The following is a 21409-nucleotide window of genomic DNA, read 5'->3' as shown; positions in this document are numbered from 1 at the left end:
TCTGGTCTTGAGCCGCACTGAGAGGTCACCACGGGAGACAGCGCCCTCAATGTTACTGTTGAACAGGGCGGGCTGGTGAGCCCGAGCTGTGTGGGCAGCACGGATGTTACTAATAATCGCAATGGTAATGGTTGCGGTAGCTGCTTCTGCATGCTGCGTACATTGCGTGCCCCTCATTTCCTTGAATCCCCACTCCCCTACCGGCTGAGCAGGTCATGCCCCTTGACAGAGGAGGAGGTTGAGGCTCGCAGAGTTTAGCCATTTGCCCACTGAGAAAACGAATCCAGATCCGCTGAGCTCGGTTCTTTTGGCTCTCCTTTCCCTGGCTCCTCCTGTCCCCTAAGTCCCTGCAGTCTCCATCCTGGTGTGCTGGAAACAGGTAAGGGGAGGGAGGCACGCCCGCCCTCTTCTTCCTCCTGTCCCCTGGTCCTAGGGAGTTTTTAAACCGTGGAGAACTTACTAAAAACACTGTTTTTCCCATCCCGAGCACTTACTGTGTGCTGAGCTCCCTGGGGGGGGGGGAACGGTGGAGGGGACAGGCTTGTACCCCTATGACTTGCACCTGTCTCTCTGGTCCCCATGGTCGAGGTGGAGTTCCCGAAGCAGGTGACATATGCGCTTGCCTGCTCTGCCTTGGCTGTCAAGATCGGATTGGATTCCTAACAGGGTCAGGTCCTGGCCAAGCAGACGGGGATAGAGACGGGGAGGTGACCAGGGTGAAGGGACAGAAGAGCCAGTGTCCACAGGGTCTTGGTTTCTCTTGGTGTTTGATCCCTGAGGAATTTACTCAGGACCCAGGGAGATGTCTGTAACTAGGGCTGAGCCCTGGGGCTGGGGGTGGGTGATGGCTGGAGCGGAGGGAGTGCATCCATGGGAGCTGAAAGTTCTCTCCCCTTGATGTCCAAGAGGCTTGCTTCCTGAGTGACTTCGGCTGGGTGCCTGGCTCGCCACACCCGTCTACACCCATTGATGTGGATTCCCCACCTTGTCCTGCTGCGTCCTTCCTGCGTCGTCCTGACCCACACACCTGGGTCTGCATGTGTAAACTTGAATGCCTTAACCTTCCCTAAGTGTGGTATCTTCCCCAGCTCACATTCTTCCTTTTCTTCCCATTGGTTAACCAGCAGCATACCCTGACCCATCGGCCTGTGTGAGACACCCCACACACTATCCCAGATTCTGACCCTCGCCACCCCAACCCTCTGGTACTGATCACTTGCGCCCCACGCTGTTCTGGGTCTTCATGGGTCCTGTCTCGGATTCCTGGGTGTCTCCCGTGGCTGAGGGTCCGAATGATTGCTCCTCAGCAGATGTCTGCTCTGCTTGACATTCTTTAGTGACTGCCCACTGCCCGTTGAGTGGAGGTCCAACTTCATAAACTTGGTCCATCTTTTAGGACCCAGCCCATACCTTTCACGGCCGCCACCACCTCTGCAGTGATGGCCTGGCTCAGCCTGGGTGATACTTCTTGCGGTTCCTCTAACCTGCTCTGTTCACTGTCACCTCGGGGCCACTGAACACACTGTTCTGCCGTGCTGTCTGCCTAGAACACCCTGCTCGCCTCCCTCCCAGTCTCGTTCTTACTCATCCTTCAGTTTTCAGCCAACACGTCACTTCCTCTGGGAAGCCTTCTGTCACCTCCCAGGTTGGGCTGAGGGCCCCTCTTGTGTCCCCACAGCTGCAGGTTCATCCTCCACCACTAGGTGCACCTCCCTGGATTGGCAATTCGTGATAGCTGCCTCCTGTCTCCCACCTGGACGCAGGGACGGTGGCCTTTTCTGTGCTTTATTCTGCATGGTGGCACCTGATAGATGCATAGCACATGCGCGGTGGCACATGATAAACGAAGGGCACAGGAGTTGCGAGAGGGGGTCACTCCTCTGGGAGTTCTCAGGGCCTCCCCTCCCCTGGGAGAGAACAATTTTCTATCCTGACACACCACTTGTGGCCAAGAACAGGGTGGGGTGCTCTAGTGGACAAAGCCAAGCTGTGTTTGTGCCGTAGGCTCTTGGTCCATGTTGGCCACTGAGATCTTGCAGGGAAGGTGGACTCAGCGACATGTTCCCACGGTGAAAACTGGGGCTCGGGGATGGGGGAGCTCCAGTGGACACACAAGCATGTGCCCGTGTGTGGCCTGGAGCAGCCGACTGGCAGGGCCCGAGTCCTCACTCCTCTGATTTCTCAGGTGATGGCAACCCCAAGGAGAGCAGTCCTTTCATCAACAGCACCGACACAGAGAAGGGGAAGGAGTATGATGGCAAGAACATGGCCCTGTTTGAGGTGGGCTGCCGGGGCGTGGGAGCCCCTCCTCCCCACCCTGCTTTGGACTCCACTGTCTTCCTGGAGCCTCCCGACCCATCCTCCTCTCTAGCTTTAGCCCTGCTCTTCCTAATCCTACCCTGCGCCCCTGTCTCTTGCAGCCTGCCTTGCCTCTTCTACCTTTCCCTTCTCATTCCAACCTTCTCGGTCCTGTCTGCCCCTTTGTTCCCCACCTCCCAGCCTGACGTAGCCACCTTCCCTCTGCAGGAGGAGATGGACACGAGCCCTATGGTCTCCTCCCTCCTCAGTGGCCTGGCCAACTACACCAACCTGCCCCAGGGGAGTAGGGAGCATGAAGAAGCTGAGAACAATGAGGGCGGAAAAAAGAAGCCGGTGCAGGTGGGGGCTCTGGGGGAGCAGCCGTTGGGGAAGCAGGGAGGGAGGCAGAGGGGTAGGAGCTGGACCACAGGAGGGCAGGGAGCTCAGGGCAGGGGAAGGGGGTTGGGGAATAGATCTGGCTGTGCGGCTGTAGAGGTGACTCCGTTCCCTCCCCCCGGCAGGCCCCACGCATGGGCACCTTCATGGGCGTGTACCTGCCGTGCCTGCAGAACATCTTCGGAGTCATCCTCTTCCTGCGGCTCACCTGGGTGGTGGGCATCGCAGGCATCATGGAGGCCTTCTGCATGGTCTTCATCTGCTGCTCCTGTGTGAGTGACCCGACCCTTGGCACATCCCGACTGGCTGCCTGGAGGCAGGAGGTTTGAGCTTTTCACAGGAGGTCTGTGGCTTCTGAGAGTCAATTAGCTCCAAGCAGCCCCTCCTGAGCCTCTTGTGCCTCATGACTTGCTCAGCAGGTTTTACCTGGATCTGTGTGTGTGTGTGTGCGCGTGTGTGTGCGTGTGTGTGTGTGTGTGTGTGTGTGTGTGTGAGAGAGAGAGAGAGAGAGAGAGAGAGAGAGATTGTGTGAGGAGTTCAGGTTCATTGATGAAACTCAAAAGCGTGGGGAAGAAAAAATCGGGGCAACGCCCATAATGGTTGACGTTTTGGTCTGTTCTGACTTCATAAAGCAGTGAGTGTCACCACCAACATTGCAAGTGGGCTTTTCCCACCCCCTCTAAAAGCTCAGAAACTTCCTGGACCCCTAATTGTGGTCCCACATATGCACGACCCTGAGATGACTCCACATGGGATGTAGCAGCCAGGTGAAAAGAATCATGCCTATTTTGCAGACGGGAAAGCTGAGGCTGGAGACGTGAACTGAGTGGCCTCCGGTCATGAGGCTGATCCGAGGCCCTGCTGGGGTTCCCAGCACGCTCTGACGCTGTGGCTTCTGCTCCTGCCACATGCCTGGTGAATCAGGGTTTTTTTCTTGAGCAGACTTGGCAGGAGTAGATGTTGGACAGGGCCCAGGGAGAAGCTCAGCAGCGGAGACTGTGTAGGTCTGGCTGGTGTTTCCGGGGTCTGAGGCCTGGCCCTGGCCCAGCCACGCTGCTCATTCCCGCTGTGTCTCTTTGCAGACAATGCTCACGGCCATTTCCATGAGCGCCATTGCCACCAACGGTGTTGTGCCTGGTAGGTGACCGGGGCTCCCGGAGGAAGGGGAGTGGTCAGTAATAAGACCATGACTGGGTCTTTGGTGGTGGTGGAGGGGCGGGGGCGGGGTGCGGCATCAGGGCTGTGGCCCCTTGTGGGGTTGGAAGGGCTGGCCCTGGTGGGGAGGGGAGGAGGCAGTCACTGGTATTGAGTGGAGGCAGGGGTGACCCTTGTTCTTACGCTCCCGTTTTCTGAGTGTGACCCCTTCCTCACTGAGGCAGTCAGCAACACAGTTGTCCATGCTGTGCCATTCACACCAGGTCTGCCAGCAGGCTCCTCTCTGGGACCTTAGCCCCCTTGTACCTCCGTCCTGGAGCCCCCTGCCTTCCCCCTCCCCCACAGCCCTGTGCACCTCCACCCTCTCCACTGACTGCAGGTTCTCTCTGCAGCTGGGGGCTCGTACTACATGATCTCCAGGTCTCTGGGTCCAGAATTTGGGGGCGCCGTGGGCCTTTGCTTCTACCTGGGCACGACCTTTGCCGGGGCCATGTACATTCTGGGAACCATCGAAATCCTACTGGTGAGACGAGTGGAGGAGTCAGCTGGTTGAGCCATGTTCCCTGGATACCCCCTGCAGGCCCGGCCATTCAGGAAAGCCACAGAGAAAGTCAGATGGGGTTTTGTCTTGACAGGCTTCCCAGTCCTGTGGGTGAGACAGGCGACAACAATTATGTAACACAAGCAGCTGTCGCTCCCCAGGCATCCCCTAAGGTCTCAGCTTTTAGAGTCGTTCTCTCCAGTTCTCTTGAAGGCTTCCAAGGTTTCAGTATCATTGGGATGTGTTCCAAATGAGGAGGCTCAGAGTGCTGAGGTGACCTGCTCAGGGTCCCTCAGCTAGCACGTGGTGACAGAGGTGGGTTAAAAGTTCCAGTCGAGGCAGAGATAATGATAGTACCGTCAGATGCTAGCTACCATTCTGTGTTGCCAACTGCACGCCAGGGACTAAAGTCCTCTCTGAGTGGCTGAAGAGAAGAGCCATCCCAGGGGCCTGTGCAGAGGCTGGGCAGTGCTGGCAGCACAGGGCTGCTGGGTGAGGTCTCTGTTCTCCTTGCCCTTCCCGTGGGGGTGCTGCCCATATGGGATGTCAGCACAAAAGGCAGAGAATTAGCTTACTATGCTACCATGCCAGCCCCGCAATGTCATTTTAAAAAGTGATTGCATCATAGTCCTTGCAGGGCAGGTTCTGGCTCCCTTGGCCATACCCCAGCACTGTAGGTCACCCCAGGCGGCACTGCCATCCCTGGGTGCTGCATCTACTTCTCCCACGGCCTTCCCGTGCAGGTGGTTTCCCCAGTGGGAGAGGGGTAATTCTCAGCTGCTTCTTACTGCACGCCCTCCTGATCTCTTTGTCGCTTTCCCATAGGCTTACCTCTTCCCAGCTATGGCCATCTTCAAGGCAGAAGATGCCAGCGGGGAGGCAGCCGCCATGTTGAACAACATGCGAGTGTATGGCACCTGTGTGCTCACTTGCATGGCCACCGTGGTATTTGTGGGCGTCAAGTACGTCAATAAGTTTGCTCTGGTTTTCCTGGGATGTGTCATCCTCTCCATCCTGGCCATCTATGCCGGGGTCATCAAGTCGGCCTTCGACCCACCCAATTTCCCGTGAGTGCTGCCATTCTGAGCCTAGAGCCTTGACCTCCTTTTAGGCCCTGTACTCCAGTCTCTGAGTGGGGTCCATTGGCACCAGCTTCCGTGGGAAGCATCCTGATTTTGCGGAAGAGTCCTTGGCGCGAGGAGGGCTAACTCTTCTGGCAGAGGGTGGGTGGGAACAACTTCCCTTGTAAGGCTTAACCGCTTGATGGGATGGGCTTGCGGGAGAAAAAGTGGGAAGGGCTTCTGGAGTGAACACTCAAGTGTTAGGGAAACCTCTCCTAAAAGGACTCACCCTCCTGGTGCTAGACAACTTTGTGATGAGAAAAGCCAGCAAAGAGAGGACCCAGGCACTCAGATCTGGGTTGATCCTGCTGCTATGGACAGTGGTCTTTATTCCAGTACCCGAAGGCCAGCACCCAGGGACTGCTGTCCAGAGTGCTGAAACACGGGTTTGCCCTCCTATGGCCTTTCTGTGTTAGAATTGCCTGGGGGAGCTTTAACAAAATGCCAATGGCCAGGTTCCATCCAAATGAAATCCACATCTCTGGGGGTGGGCCCCAGTATCTGTGTTTTTCACAGTTCTCCCTCTGCGCCCCTCCCCCAAATGGTTCTATCATGGAGCCAAGGGCAAGGGTATGTTCCTCCTCCATCTTCCTCCCTTGTTTCTCTCCCCAGGATCTGCCTCCTGGGGAATCGCACACTATCTCGCCATGGCTTTGATGTCTGTGCTAAGCTGGCTTGGGAAGGAAACGAGACCGTGACCACACGGCTCTGGGGCCTTTTCTGCTCCTCCCGCTTCCTCAATGCCACCTGCGATGAGTACTTCACCCGGAACAATGTCACTGAGATCCAGGGCATTCCTGGCGCTGCCAGTGGGCTCATCAAAGGTCTGGGGGCAGGAAGAGGGCTGGCACCCAGGGAGTGCTGTGGGGATTGTAGGTTAAGCGGTCAGGAAGTCGGGGCTGTCCTGGCATTCAATTCAGTGCAGCTGGTTTTAGTTGAGCATCTAGTCTGGGCTGCATTTTGTCCTTGGCATCACAGAGGGCTAGGGATGATAGGAGGAATATGTCTCAGCCTTCACAGAGAGAAAACCTCCCACTTGACAATTGTTCACTCAGCACCTCCTGAACTGAGCACTAGTAACACGAGATAAATAAGTCACAGTCCTTGACCTCAAGGGGTCTGAGGGTAGAGACTGGTGTATCAGCAGATAAAGGATGATGTGTCTAGACCATGCATTCATGGAGCAGTGATCTGGCCTCAGAGACCTTCCCGGGGAGAGGGTGCTCATGGGCCTGAAATGGCAACACCAGGTGTCCCGGGCTCAGCTGAACAGGGCTTTGAAGGACAAGTAAGAGATTTTCACTTATCCTAGGGAATAAGGGAGTTACAGACAGAACAGCTTGCCTAAAAGCCTGCAGATGTACAAGAGCATATTGTGTCCTTCCAACCACAAGTAATTTAGGATGACAGGGGCATAAAGTGCAAAGGGAGGAGGAGCAAAAGGTGGTGTTGGTGAGGCTGACAGATTCTGGGGGCCTGGAAGTCACACTAAGGAGTTTGGACTGTATCCCAAAGGCACCAAAGAGCCTTGAGTAAGGGAGGGCCGTGGTTGAACCTTTCTTAGTGAAAGCTCGACTTGGCTATTGATGTGACTGGGTTATGAAGGGGCAGAGAAAGGAGGTGGAGACTGTAGCTGCAAGACTGGAAGAGATGATTTTCTAAAGTAGGGTGATGGGATGGAGTTGGTGAGGTGCAGCAGCGGCTCTCCATCTGAAGGCATTAGGCCTTGCATGGTGGGCAAGTTTGGGTCAATAGAAGTGGAGGAGTGTGTGGAGTAGTACCCAGGATGTTGCTAAACAGCCTGCAGGGCATGGAGTAGCTCCTCCACAAAGAAGAACTGTCTATCCCTAGATGTTGCCTGTGCCAAGGTGCAGAAATGCTAGGATGGAGGGAAGGGACATATCGAGAAATGCTAAGAGTATGCAGACAGAAGTTGGGGTGGTTTTGAGGGGGGAAGGAGAGAGAGCCATTTAGAGCAATGCCAAGATCTGAACTGAGATCAAGGATGCAGGAAAAGCACTGATGTGGGGTGGGTGGGTAGTGAGAGAAATCTGGGAGATCCCAAGTAAGTCTTTATGTGTCTCTTTACTGGACCAGTTGAGGGCAGGGGAACGAGGAAGGGGCCTGCCAAAGCAGTCAATTCGGAAATGTGACATGGAGCCAGGCTGGAAGTGGGGAATTGGGCGTGGCTGACCTTGACCTTGACTTTTTGGTCACCCTCACCTTCTGGACCCTGAGTTCTGGTCCCTGACTTCTGGCCTTCCTCTTGAGCTTCCCTTCTCTGCACAGAGAACCTCTGGAGCTCCTACCTGACCAAGGGGGTGATTGTGGAGAAGCGCGGGATGCCCTCGGTGGGCCTGACAGATGGCACCCCTGTTGACATGGACCATCCTTATGTCTTCAGCGATATGACCTCCTACTTCACTCTGCTGGTTGGCATCTATTTCCCCTCTGTGACAGGTGAAGGAGGGCTCAGGGAAGGGGAGACTCAGTGGAGGAATGGGAGGGTTGCATGATGCTGGGAAGTTCTTAGCCCAACAGCCCAATCACACAAGCAGGAACCAGGCACTCAAGTCACTGTGCTTGGATCAATCCCCAGGCATCTTAACTCTGAGTTTGTGTGAGTCTTCTGTCTCTCTGGCTCCTGTGGCCTAGGCCCTCATGCTAGCTGCTCTTCTGTTCACAGGGATCATGGCTGGTTCCAACCGCTCTGGTGACCTGCGGGATGCTCAGAAGTCCATCCCCACGGGCACCATTCTGGCCATCGCCACCACCTCTGCTGTCTGTATCCTTCACTATGGCACTGGTACCATCCTGGATGGGCAGTGCTAGAGGGGTGGCAGCAGAGGTTGCCACCTTACTGGCTGGTGTGGGAGGAATATTCCACCTTGGGGGTTCTCCTTCATTCTGTACTGCAGACATCAGCTCTGTTGTCCTATTTGGGGCCTGCATTGAGGGGGTCGTCCTACGGGACAAGTAAGTAGAATTAGGGTTGTTGGAGGGATGAGGGAAGGTACTGGAACCTTTGCAAGGATCCTGTGGGAGGGAGGCCACTGGGGTTGCTTCCAAAGTCACCTCCTTACACTACAACTTCATCTTTCTTATGTCACTCCAAGTCAGGAAGCTTGAAAGTCTCATTTCCTCTAGGATAATGATGCTTTCTTTTTATTTAAATGTCTAGTAGCTTATTAATTGATCTAACATTTATTGGATGTCTGTGCGGCTGCTGTCCGAGGCTCCAGGGTGAAGATAAATAACATGTGGTTTTCATCCAGGAGAAGCCTGTTGTGGGTGTTGAGTCTGCCTGCAGGTGAAGTGACAGGGCGGCCATAAAAGAAAGTCCAGGGGCTCTGGGCACACCCAGGGGGCTGAGTGTAGTCCTCTGGGTGGGAGAAAGCTTCCCAGAGGAAGTGAGGCTATAAGTGTCTCATATTACCATGGGCTCTGCATCTAAGGATTCAACCAACCACGGATGGAAAATATTTGAAAACAAATTGTTTCTGTAGTCAGCATGTACAGGCTTTTTTTTTCTTGTCAAGCTATTCCCCAGACAATGAGGAACAGCAATTATTCACATAGCATTTGTGTTGTGTTAGGTATTCTAAATCTTCTGAAGAAGATGAAGGACAGGGAAGGATGTGCACAGGTTCTGTGCTAATCCAATCTCCCTCCATCCTATGGAAAGAACTGGAGCATCCATGGGTTTTGGAATCCATGAGTGGACTAGGACTAATCCACAGTGACACTGAGAAGGGACCATATCTCATTTATCCTGTCTGTTGTCCATGTTGAGTAGAAGTTAGGTGATGAGGAGGGGGAAGGGAACCTCAGGCAGTGGGGAATGTGTGTGCGCGTGTCTGCGCGTAGATGTGGTTCTAGAGCTCTCATTCTCCAAGCCATGTGTGTACATACAGTGAGAGGATGGAGGGAAAGTCTCCTCAGAGTCACCCTCCGTGACACTGCCTGGAATTCTGTGAAATGATGTCATGGGAATTAAGGTGGAGTCCTAGGCTGGAGCAAGACCTAGAGATGGGATTTTCAGTTTCAGGAGATTGGAGCCGTCATGAGCACAGAGGAAACTGAAGAGAGTTCGGCATGGGAGTGCCCTGTTCACATAGACAGTGCTCACTTTACACCTTTAGCTTGGGGTACTTAGTGTCTCTTCATGTCATTTAATCACGATTCTTGTAGCAGATGCCCCAGGGCCGCTCTTTCTCTGGCTCCTGGGGTCCTACAGCAATGGCCCATGTGACAGCCCTTTCTGCTGAGGCATCATCTCCCATTTTAAGACACTGTCATGGTTAAAAAATTTTTTCTTTGATTTTCATATTATCTGATGAGGCCAAAATTCCCGTCTTTTCTTAATGTTTTCCATTTTTATTTATTTACTTTAATCTTATATGAGAGCGAGAGAGAGGTGAATCTTCCATTCAATGGTTAACTTCTCAAATTGTTGCAGAAGCCAGGGCTAGGCTAAAACAGGACCCTAGAACTCTATCTGGGTCTCCCATGTGGGTGGTGGCAGGGTCTAAAGCATTTGAATCATACCTGCTGCCTCTGAAGATGAGCGTTATCATAAAGCCGGTTTGGAGGGTAGAGTAGCTTGGCCTTGAATCAGGCACCCCACATGGCAACATAGCTATTTAAAACCTCCTGCCAGAACTCCCATCTTTCAGTGGGAGACACTGAGAATCTATTGGCCCAAGAGATTGTCTCAACTCACATAATGTTAGCAAAGTCACATTAGCACATTTGATGCTCTCATTAATGATATGAGAAGGATGTGTAATTATTCTAGTCGTACAGCTCAGGAAACCAAAGCTTAGAGAGTTGCCCCTCCAAAGCCTCACTCTGTGGCGGACAGAGTTGGTCTTACAGTTGGTGTGGGGAGACCTGCCCTGGAAAGTCGGTGCCATTGCTCACCTGGCATCTCCTGTCCCTTCTTGCTTCATTCCAGGTTTGGTGAAGCTGTGAATGGCAACCTCGTGGTGGGCACACTGGCCTGGCCATCTCCCTGGGTCATTGTCATTGGATCTTTCTTCTCTACTTGTGGGGCCGGGCTGCAGAGCCTCACAGGGGCCCCTCGCTTGCTGCAGGCCATCTCTCGGGATGGCATAGTGCCCTTCCTGCAGGTCAGTTTTAGCAGGTGTACTGCCCACTCTAGTGAACCAAGTGGTCAGACCCCTGCCTAGGGAGGCCTTGCAGTGAGCCTCCTAGGGTCACTACCAGCCTTTTGCCTCCTGGATATGGTTCCTCTATGCTGAGGGGGAAGCCATAGGCCTTATTTGGGATTTGGCCCTTGACCAGTGCCATGAGCGCTGTCTGAGCATGTTAAACACTCTCTGGTTGCAGGGAAAAAAGTAAATTGCCCTCCTTTGGCCTAGTGGTTGGTCAGGGAATCAGTGAGGTAGCCAAAGGGCAAGAAGGGTGGAACTGTCCATGGCCCATGGTGCTGAAAGCACAGGTTGCTGGAGTACAGCATATTCGCTGCTGGTTACCTGCTGGCTCCTCTCTCACCTGTCCCGCTGAAGCTTCTTTTCTCGTTCTGGGGTCATTGAACGTCAGTGCACTGGGGCACCAGTGTCAGGGTGGGAAGGACACAGCCAGAGCCTGCTACTCCTTTGAGTTTTCCTAGGGAGTGAGGACTAGAACATCCTCTGCCTTCCTCACACCATAGATGTGGGATTCTGTTCACACTCCAGGTGTTCCCAAGACTGGGGTGGCAGGGGGAAGTGAGAAGTCCTTAAGGTACCAGTCCCCCACGATGGTGGCTTTTTCCCCAGGTCTTTGGCCATGGCAAAGCCAATGGAGAGCCAACCTGGGCGCTGCTGCTGACGGCCTGCATCTGTGAGATTGGCATTCTCATCGCCTCCCTCGATGAGGTCGCCCCCATCCTCTCTATGTGCGTGCCTGGCCTCACGCTCTCCCCATCAGCCCCACTGTGACCCCCCCGAGAACATCACCCACACACACGAATAACCCAGGGACATTCCTCTCTGGTCCCAGGAGCCTGTCCTTTGTTACGCAGATTCACCCTATGTGTGTCAGGGTGTGTTGTAAGAGGATTTGAGTCCTTCCCCAACTGCCCAAGGCTGGTTTAGCCACCCCGTTTCTCTTCCCTTCCTCCTTTCTCCCCGTGTCCCTGCCTCCCTTTTGCATCTTGGTCTCTCCGGGGACCTTTGTGTGTCCTAGGTTCTTCCTGATGTGCTACATGTTTGTGAACTTGGCCTGTGCAGTGCAGACTCTGCTGAGGACCCCCAACTGGAGACCGCGCTTTCGATATTACCACTGGTGAGTGTCCATCCCCCAGCTGCACCCTGACAAGCTATTCGTTCACCCCTGCTCCAGTCCTTCCCTTTCTTGGGCCCGTCTCCTGCCCACACCTGAATAGGGCATCCCGTTCTCCCTGGAGCTGATAGCTCAGCCAGCATGAAAAAAGTCCTGGGAGAGTTCTCCTTGTAGTCCCAGATGAAATGTAGAGTCACCAGCATGCTTAGCTCTGGTGCCCTGGCTGCCCATACTGTTCCCCGCCTCTCTCACCCCTGTGTCGCAGTAGACTGGGTGGGGCAGGACTCAGTAAATCATGACTCTGCACTGTCTGGGGATGACATCGCAGCTCAAAACCTCAGTTTTCCCACCTTGTGGAATGGGTATGCTCGCCACACTTCTCTGGGGATGCTCGCAGCATTTCTTTGGCTCCGTGGCAGTTGGTGCCCACAAGAACCATGGGGGGTAGATGGTCCATTTTGTTTTACAGAAAGAAAATGGAGGTTCAGCCAGAAAGGAGGGACTGGCTCAAGGTCACCCGGCAGGACGGGACTAGCGCTAGGGCTGCCTCTCATCTCAGGGCTCCTGCTTGGGGGAGGTCCAGCTTCTAGCTGCTCCACAGGCCTCGTCTATGGGCCTGGCTGGTTGGCAGGGTCTGAGGCATAGGGCCAGGAAAGCGCGGTGACTCAGGAAGGAGCCAGGTGTGGTGGGGTGATGGCTGCCTACTCTTGGAGATGCTACTATGGGTCCCCCAGGCTCTGGCCTCCGATGCTCACTGACAGAGCCGTGGTTCCAGCACCAGAGCTTCCAGGCAGGGTTCACAGGCTGGGTCTCCTCCTTGTCCAGGACCCTCTCCTTCCTGGGCATGAGCCTCTGCCTCGCCCTCATGTTCATCTGCTCCTGGTATTATGCATTAGTGGCCATGCTCATTGCTGGACTCATCTATAAGTACATCGAGTACCGCGGGTGAGTGAGTGCTGGGTAGGGTTGGGGTTGGGGAGCAGGGAGAGTGGGAAAGTGGGAAGGGTGGAGAAGTGGGTGCCAGGAGTGGTGGGTGTGGGGACGAGGCAAGGAGTGGGAGAGGATGAGGCTGGCAGGCACTGTGTGATAAGGGTTGGTATATCTGTGTGATAAGTGGGCACATAGCTAGATGCCACCATCAGGGTCAGAAGCTCCTGAACGGAAAGACATGGTGAAAGACTGGATCTAGGAGCCATGTAGCTAGAACCTTGCCTGAGCTAGGTGGCCTCAGTCACACACATATCCATTCAGAACCCAAGAGGAATGGCACTGCCCAGGGGCAGCAGCTTCAGGGAGTTGGTTCTTCCTGGATCCCTGGCATCACATGGTTCCCCTTCCTGGTCCCCAGGGCAGAAAAGGAGTGGGGCGATGGGATCCGAGGTCTGTCTCTCAGTGCTGCTCGTTATGCCCTCTTACGCCTGGAGGAGGGGCCCCCACACACCAAGAACTGGAGGTGAGTGGAGATGGGGTGCATGTTGGGGGACCGGGTCTGATGCGTCCCATTTACTGTGTGTTTTGTGGAGTGCAGCCTTGTCTGATCCCTTCCCTGCTCTCACACCAAGGCTGAGCAGAATCCCGGACACTTGTTCCCTTTCCTGGCTGCCAGCCCAGCCTCCTTTCTCTGCACATACTCACCCTGTTGTCTGTTCAGAGCACCTGTGAAGGTGCGGCAGGGGGCACAGGCCCATGCAGAGCCACACCAGCACCCTCCTGGTGTCTCTGGCTCTAATTTGAGTAGGATCACTCCTATAGCAAGTGTGATGGATTCTCAGGCAGCTTTATGGCAGTGTCAATTCCTCTAATTAATTCCATAGAAAGTGGGCATGTCAGGGGTCAGAGAGGGGCTCAGAAATCAACAAAAACAGGACTGGAACCCGAAGCTTTGCCCCCTATTCCTGAGCCCTGGGCACTTTCTCGCCCAGTGCCCGGCAGGCCTAGTGCCTTCTTCATCTCTCCACATTCCACTTTCCCAAGAGGAAGGCCTGGAGCCCTGCACTGTGTGTAGAGGACGCTGTTGGCTGGCCTTTGCCGATGCCAACTCAACTGTGTCTTACAGACACTGGGACCGTGCATGATTTGCCTATGACTTCTCAGATGCTTGGCACTGGGTCTAGCCTGGAGTAGGTGTTTAGAGACCACCTGGATGGTGGTCTGCTGAGCAGGATGGGGGGTGGCTTAAAGAAGTAAGGAAATGGGTGGGTTCCGGGACGGGTAAATGGGTAAGTGCATCTGTATAGGAGGGCAGCTGGGTGAAGAGATGGATGGGTGTGAATGGATGGTGGGGGTGGATGTGTGGGTAATTGAGCGAATAATGCAAGCGTAGGTAAGTTCCTATGGCTATGAGAGGATGACTGAAGAATACAATAGATGGGTGGGTGGTTAAATGGATAGATAGATGAGTGAGGTGGATGGAGAGAGTAGGCAGATGGATGGATGTGCAGGGACAGGGTTGGCTGGCTGGATGCTGAGATGGTTAAATGATGTGGATATCAGTTGGTGGGAGTATGGGATGGCGGGGTTGGGGGTGAACTGGTGGTGGGAGGGAGAGTGGGACAGGGGGCTATAGTTCTGCTCTCTCTCTCTCTCTCAGACCCCAGTTGCTGGTGCTGGTGCGTGTGGACCAAGACCAGAATGTGGTACACCCTCAGCTGCTCTCCTTGACCTCCCAGCTCAAGGCAGGCAAGGGCTTGACCATCGTGGGCTCTGTCCTTGAGGGCACCTTCCTGGACAATCATCCGCAAGCCCAGCGGGCGGAGGAGGTGAGTGGAAGCCCGTGGAAGGTGAGCAGAGGGCCAAGACATGGCCAGTGAGCCCTCCAAACTCTTCCTCCCTCGGCCAACTTGGGACTGCACAGGGCTCTGGTTTCTGCATCCTGTCCTTACAAAGGGGAAGTTCCTTAGAATTCAACTCACAGGGCCAAAGTCCATCAGAAGCAGCGGGATCCATTCTGTGGAGAAGAAAACTGAGGCTGAGCCAAGTCAGGCTGCTTGTCCAAGGGAGAGTGTCAAGGTCCCTGTTAGGGTTTCTGGATTCCCTCTGCAGACTTTTCTCTGCTACAGTATAAATCTTACAGGACCCCACTGACCCTTGTCTCGTGTGGAGTTAGCAGGTAGGGAGTATCCACGTTTGTCACAGGGAGGCACTGGTTGGCAGAAGGCTGTTCAGCTGGCTGGAAGCATAGTTAGGTTTTGCACTGGAGTCCCTGGCTCCATGTCACCTACTCTGGGATCCATCCCGGGGCCATGTGCTCTGCCAGTGGGGGGCACGGCGGCCGCCATCTGCACCGGGCATATTGAGAGATGCAAGGAGCTTGGTGGGCAGCTGAGAAAGTGGGCCCTGTCTGCTGTGCAGGCCTCTCTGGGCCTCAGGGCTGTGACTAGAATTGGATAGAGAAAAAGGGGCCTGAAGGAGGTGAGGTGGCATGGGAGGAACACCCCTAATGGCTTGTGACAGTTGCTGCTTCCGCTTCGCCGGCCTGCTTGCACCAATCTGTCAGGGCCCAGGGATGGGAGCCTAAACCAATCAGCACCATTCAGCATGCTGAGGTGGAAGGCACCCATGTGCCAGGTACCAGGGCTGGCCAGTGTGTTGGGGGGCCCATATTGAAAAGCAGGTGGTGGTCCTAAGGTCTGGGGCTGGATGATGCAGGGTGGGAAGGTTGGCAGGAGCAGTGCTCTGGGCAGGGGGATGTGCTGAGCCCTGTGTATACCCAGCCATGCAGTTCTCCCTAGACCTGCACAGGGCCACTGACAGGCAACCATGCAACAGACCAGAAAGCTGAGCCTTGTAGAGTTTGGGTAATTTGTCCAAGGCCATGCAGCTAGGAACTGGGAGATGGAACTTGAACTTGTGTCTAGAATCAAGGCAGCAGTTAGAGTGTGGGTCTGGGGTAAGAGGTCCTGGGCGCAGACCCCCTCTGCAACCCTAGCCGTGCATACTTAGACAAGTCTGCATTTCTCTAAGCCTCAGTTTCCTTGCTAATGCAAGGGGCCCAATGCCGCCTCTTTCACAGTGCATGTGCTTGGAAAATACTTATGCTACGCTCCTTTACACACTGTCGAAACAAGTGTGATCCAGAGAAGCCTGATTGCATGTTGGTCTGGGTGGGGCTAGTGGAAGTGGAATGCAAGGGGGACAAAGGGGCAGGGAGAGCAACAGTGTCAGCCCCGAGGGCTGCGTGGTAGTGGTGGGCTGCAGAGGGGGAAGGTCGCAGAGAGCTTGGTTGACCAGAAGGAGTGGGGATCAGGGATGGCAGGCAGCCAGCCACATGTGATTCTGATGCCAGAGGCTGACGTACTCAGAGCTGAGCTTTGGGGAGGTGGGGGCTGATGGAGGAGAGGGAGTGGGCAGGGGCTGTAGGCACAGCCAGGGCCAGGGAGGCCCCAGCTGGTCCTCCTCATCTCAACCCGCGCCCCTCCTCTCCCCCAGTCCATCCGGCGCCTGATGGAGGCAGAGAAGGTGAAGGGCTTCTGCCAGGTGGTGATCTCCTCTAACCTGCGTGACGGTGTGTCCCACCTCATCCAGTCCGGAGGCCTCGGTGGTTTGCAGCACAACACGGTGCTTGTGGGCTGGCCTCGCAACTGGCGGCAAAAGGAGGACCACCAGACCTGGAGGAACTTCATCGGTAATGCCTGGCTGGCAGGTGGGAGGGCAGGTGCTTCTCTTGGGTCTGAGACATTTCCCAACTGACCGGTGCAGGTTTGGCACATGAGGTGCTGAGCTGGACCCGTGGCAGCCGCTGTGCTGGCCGCTGGGGAGTCAGTTGCGAATGAGATGGTCTTCACTGGTGTGGGTTTGCAGGCCTGGGAGAAGGAGAAGGAGGTGTCGGAAGAGGAGAAGGAGGAAGAAGAGTAGAGTTCAGGACAGTGGGAGAGTGTTAGGTTTGGAGTGGCACCTGTCAGCTGGGGTCTGGCCCTCTGTTCGGGCACAGACAGCCCATGGTGAAGTGGGAGTGGATGGATTCAGTGAGGTCATGCATCCCAAGGGCAGGTTGACATTGGACACAGGGAGAGATGAACTGCCTAACTACTGCCATATGCTGAAGCCCTGGCTTGTGCGGGCTTTCTGATGACTCGGCCCAAGGCTGAAGCCAGGGGGGATGGGGTGCTGAGGTGACCCTGATCTTCTACCACCCTCCAATTCCCAGAGCTAGTGCGGGAAACCACTGCTGGCCACCTGGCCCTGCTGGTCACCAAGAACGTTGCCATGTTTCCTGGGAACCCTGAGCGCTTCTCAGAGGGCAGCATTGATGTCTGGTGGATCGTTCATGATGGTGGTATGCTCATGCTGCTACCCTTCCTGCTACGGCACCACAAGGTGAGTGTGCAGCCAGGTGCCTACGTGGCCGCACGTGGGCCTGTCCCTGGGCCAGGGCCACCCCCCACACCCTTCTGTCCTGGGGGCTCCCAGGAAGGGAAGTTGGTGCTAGACCCCGTCCGTCCATTCAGGGGTACTGGCTGTGTGCCCTTGTGAAGGCAGGCAACATCCCCTCCCCCCCGGGGAGCAGGGCTTTCCTGGGGGACCTGAGACCTGAGCCGGGGAGTCTTGGCAGGATGGGGAGTCTGCAGTACAGAGGAGTTCAGGGCTGCTTGTGTCTGACAATGAGGTGGGGAGGCTGAGTGCATCTCCGTGGTCCCTGACAGGTGTGGCGCAAGTGCAAGATGCGTATCTTCACCGTGGCCCAGATGGATGACAACAGCATCCAGATGAAGAAGGACCTGACCACCTTTCTCTACCACTTACGCATCACTGCGGAGGTTGAGGTGGTGGAGATGGTGAGTGCCTGGATGCCGTCCTTCAGGGTCTGGGGACCCCTGCTCCCCAGGCCTCCTCCCTGGTGACCCCAGCGTCAGACAGGGCAGCCTATGCTGCAGGAGGCATCTCTTCCCACCATCACACAGCATGCTGGGGGTCCTCCCTCCATCCCTCCCTTCCACCTAGGAACAGCCATTGTCCAGCAGCACTCGCTCTAACCAGGGAACTCATCTGTGTGCCTCATGTATATCTGTTCTCACAACAACCAGCAAGAGGACATTTTATAAATTCCAAAGTCTAGGCACTGAGAGTTCTCAGGGATTTACCCAACACCACACAGGAAGGGGCAAGAGTTGGTTGGAACCCAGGCAGGTTAACTCTGAAGTCGCTGTTCCTGGCAGTGGCGCCACAATCTCTCATTTGTTTATCCATCCACCCAGCTCTGCATTTTCATTCATTTGCCTATCCATTCATGTTTTCATTCATTCACTCATTCCCCCTCCATTCATCCACTCATGTCCTCATTCATCCCTTTGTTCCTTTCTTCCTCCCCTCCTCCATTCACTCAGGTGATTAATTAGCCCACTCATGCCTTAGTTCATCCATTCACAAGCTTGGTCCTGTGCTGCACTGGGCAGGGAGTGAGCTGCCTGCCTTCTAGGAGAGCTGTCCTGCTCTGTTCTTGCCTCCTGCAGCCCTTGGTGGTCAGGTACCCGTTAAGGAAGCCGAAGGCTGGCAGAAGGAAAGGTGTCTGTCTCCCTTCCTGTGTCCTTGCACCTGGGCACAGATCTTATGCTGTGCTCTCTTGTCCCTCTCACCTGCCACCCCCACAGCACGAGAGCGACATCTCGGCTTACACCTACGAGAAGACGCTGGTGATGGAGCAGCGCTCTCAGATCCTCAAACAGATGCACTTAACCAAGAATGAGCGGGAGCGGGAGGTGAGGTTGCCATGACTGGGCTGTGAGAGACTCAGGCTGCTGCCAGCCCTGGTCTGCACAGGGAGCAGATGGCCCTGGGGGTGGAAACCCTTGCCCATTGGTACCACTGCCTTCTGATTCTTATCCTCCCTGGTCCTCCTCCTGACCTCAGGCTCCCAAGCTGCATCGGGGGGCATAGGGGCCTTGGCAGGCGGGAGCCACAGGGAGCCCAGTGGGTGTTAAGTGTGTGTGGATGCAGAGTCCTCAAGGGCAAAGCTGCCCTGGCAGGAGACTGGGTTCTCAGGGAGTGGGCCAGGTGAGTGGGTGTTCAGGGACATGGCTGACAGGCGGCAGGTAGGGCAGAGCTCCTTGGATGTGGGTGACGGGTTCTCAGGGGTGCTGGTGTTGAGTTCTACATGGGGGGTCAGGGCAAGACCTCCCAAGTGTAGGTCACGTGGGACCACTGCCCCTGAAGGATGGTGAAAAAACCCGCTCCAGGGACTGGAGTCCTTGGTAGGATGAGTGATGACGCCTGGGGCTCTAAGTGGGCGATGGGCTGTTTTGAGGACTGGGTGAGGTGGCAGGTCGTATTGGTGAATGGGTGAGGGTGATAGATTCCAGGTTATGGGTTTCCCAGGGGATAACACGTTTCTTGGGGACATGAGTGATGGATGCCCCATAGAACTGGGAAGGATGGATCTCCTTGGGGGAACAGTACACAAGGGTGATAGCCAAAACAGTCAGAAGTGACATGTGCATTGGTTGGAAGAAACTGACACAGGAGCCTGGTGCTAGCCTAGAGCCCCGCTGTGCTGGGAATGAACTTGTTGGCTCCTGGATGATGGGGAGGTCCAGGGCTCTCATCCCTGCTGACCTACAGCTATTAGGTCTGGAAGCCTTGCCTTGCTGTAGAAGTAGGTGTGCTTCTAGACAGTTGGCTTGCAGTCCCAGGTGGAGCAGGGAGGATTCTTTGCAGGAGCTGGTCGGTGACCCCAACCAGAGCTGATGCCCACCTGTGTCCCACCCCTAGATCCAGAGCATCACAGACGAGTCTCGAGGTTCCATCCGGAGAAAAAATCCAGCCAACACCCGGCTCCGCCTCAACGTCCCAGAAGAGACAGCAGGGGACAGTGAGGAGAAGCCAGAGGAAGAGGTGAGCCCCAGGGCTGGGGTGGCCCCAGCCCATGGGTATGGGACCTTCATACCCAAGCAGTTACCTGCTGCCCCTTCATTCATCCTGCAGGTGCAGCTGATCCATGACCAGAGTGCTCCCAGCTGCCCCAGCAGCTCTCCGTCCCCAGGAGAGGAGCCCGAGGGGGAAGGGGAGGCAGACCCTGAGAAGGTGCATCTCACCTGGACCAAGGACAAGTCGGTGGCAGAGAAGAACAAGGGCCCCAGTCCCGTCTCCTCTGAGGGCATCAAGGACTTCTTCAGCATGAAGCCGTACGAGCCTTGGGGCTGGATGAAGGCTGGCAACTGGGTCTTGTTCACCCTGGCAAATGGCACAACGAGTCCTGGGGAAGGGGGGATAGGCTGGAAGTTCATCCCAGACATTGCTTTGGCTTCCCCATGGGGAGCCAGGCCTGGGAGCAAAGGGTCAGCCCCCCCACCCCCCCAGGTGCAGGCAGTGGGAAGGTGAAGGGAGAAGGGGCTAGGACAGCAAGTGCACATGCAGGTCTCACCACCCAGCCTCTTCATCTTTTTCTGACCTCTCCCTCTCTTCTTTCTCTTTGCTTCTCTCTTGTCACCTGAAGGGAGTGGGAGAATCTGTAAGTGCTTCCAGATTTTTTTTTCTCTTGCTCTCTGTGGTTGGCCAGGGTCCCTGCCCTGCTCACACCACCGGGAATCCCTCTCCGCAGTCTCTAAACAGCCCAGCTTGGAGCTCTCGGGTTGGTGGAGCCAACCCTTCCCCGCGGCCCCAGCAGCCCAGCCATTGCAGGGGAGCGGGGTGCAGCCGGTCCCACGCTTCCTCTCCCGGTGACTCACCTGTTCCCCAACCTGGCAGGAACCAGTCCAACGTGCGGCGCATGCACACGGCCGTGCGGCTGAATGAAGTGATCGTGAAGAAGTCTCGGGATGCCAAGCTGGTTCTGCTCAACATGCCTGGACCTCCGCGCAACCGCAACGGGGACGAGAACTGTATCCTGCGCAAGAGGCAGGGGAGGAGAAGGAAGGGTGGGGCAGGAGAGCCGGGGCTGGAGTCGGGGCCTGCCTCTGGATCAGCACCTCGACCAGAGCAGCGGTGGGAAGGAGCCGGGTCTTAGTCCTTGACCTCCGCGCAGACATGGAATTCCTCGAGGTCCTCACGGAGCACCTGGACCGCGTGATGCTGGTCCGCGGCGGCGGCCGTGAAGTCATCACCATCTACTCCTGAGGGCCGGGAGCTGCGCCCCCTCCCGCCGGGCCAAGCACGCCCGGCCCGCGCCCCCCGCAGCTGTCACCGTTTACATACAGATCCCCGTGCCCACACCCTGGCTCCCCTACCCCACCGCCTGAAGCTCGAGGCCACGCCCGGAGAGGCGTGGTGCGCTGGCCCTGGGAGTCAGGGGAGGCCCCGGCTTTGCCGCCCCGGTGCCAAGCCCGGCCTCGCCCCGCTGGAGGAGACGCTGCAATACAGGTCGGGAGGAGGTGCACGAGGAGCAGAGGCGATGGGAGCCTCTGGAAACCCCGAGGCAGCCCCGAGGCCCCTACCCCTTCCCAGCCCCGCTGCGGGCCTCGCTCCGCGCTCCTCTGGCTCCTGGCGGCCCGAGGCGGCTTGGGCCCAGAGCCGGCCGAGCCTATACATAGTGTACAGGAAACATCGCGTGTATTTTTAACGTCCCCATATTTCCGTGACTGGAAACACAACGGACATCTCTTCGCGCCACTGTCGAGCTGCCCCCGGCTGGGAGGGGGTGGGTCCAGAGGAGGTGGAGGCCCCGGGCGGCTGAGCTCCC

General features: G+C 56.0%; 1 protein-coding gene across 3 annotated transcripts in view; it reads left to right on the top strand.

Annotated features, from left to right (window-relative positions):
* The window catches only part of SLC12A5 (solute carrier family 12 member 5), a 30867-nt gene extending 9928 nt beyond the window's left edge, over positions 1 to 20939 (top strand). For 2 of the 3 annotated variants that reach the window (XM_040981062.1, XM_040981064.1), the window contains exons 2-26: positions 2186 to 2280; positions 2527 to 2658; positions 2820 to 2966; positions 3777 to 3831; positions 4242 to 4372; positions 5216 to 5457; positions 6124 to 6335; positions 7801 to 7971; positions 8198 to 8296; positions 8430 to 8487; positions 10469 to 10643; positions 11295 to 11413; positions 11704 to 11802; positions 12625 to 12744; positions 13148 to 13252; positions 14390 to 14558; positions 16228 to 16423; positions 16946 to 17115; positions 17442 to 17573; positions 18387 to 18494; positions 19504 to 19626; positions 19717 to 19916; positions 20228 to 20242; positions 20479 to 20612; positions 20756 to 20939. In XM_040981062.1, the coding sequence (XP_040836996.1) occupies positions 2186 to 2280; positions 2527 to 2658; positions 2820 to 2966; positions 3777 to 3831; positions 4242 to 4372; positions 5216 to 5457; positions 6124 to 6335; positions 7801 to 7971; positions 8198 to 8296; positions 8430 to 8487; positions 10469 to 10643; positions 11295 to 11413; positions 11704 to 11802; positions 12625 to 12744; positions 13148 to 13252; positions 14390 to 14558; positions 16228 to 16423; positions 16946 to 17115; positions 17442 to 17573; positions 18387 to 18494; positions 19504 to 19626; positions 19717 to 19916; positions 20228 to 20242; positions 20479 to 20612; positions 20756 to 20847 (3299 nt within the window). In that variant the 3' untranslated portion in view covers positions 20848 to 20939. The remainder of the gene's footprint in view (positions 1 to 2185; positions 2281 to 2526; positions 2659 to 2819; positions 2967 to 3776; positions 3832 to 4241; positions 4373 to 5215; positions 5458 to 6123; positions 6336 to 7800; positions 7972 to 8197; positions 8297 to 8429; positions 8488 to 10468; positions 10644 to 11294; positions 11414 to 11703; positions 11803 to 12624; positions 12745 to 13147; positions 13253 to 14389; positions 14559 to 16227; positions 16424 to 16945; positions 17116 to 17441; positions 17574 to 18386; positions 18495 to 19503; positions 19627 to 19716; positions 19917 to 20227; positions 20243 to 20478; positions 20613 to 20755) is intronic. The other variant, XM_040981063.1, reaches the window with a different exon arrangement.
* Positions 20940 to 21409: the final 470 nt, after the last annotated feature.

Source organism: Ochotona curzoniae, unplaced genomic scaffold (assembly GCF_017591425.1).
Source record: "Ochotona curzoniae isolate NIBS_2020 unplaced genomic scaffold, NIBS_Ocur_1.0 contig_3520, whole genome shotgun sequence".
NCBI lineage: Eukaryota > Metazoa > Chordata > Mammalia > Lagomorpha > Ochotonidae > Ochotona > Ochotona curzoniae.
Note: the sequence above shows the minus strand (reverse complement) of the source record. Positions and strands in the feature narration are given on the sequence as shown.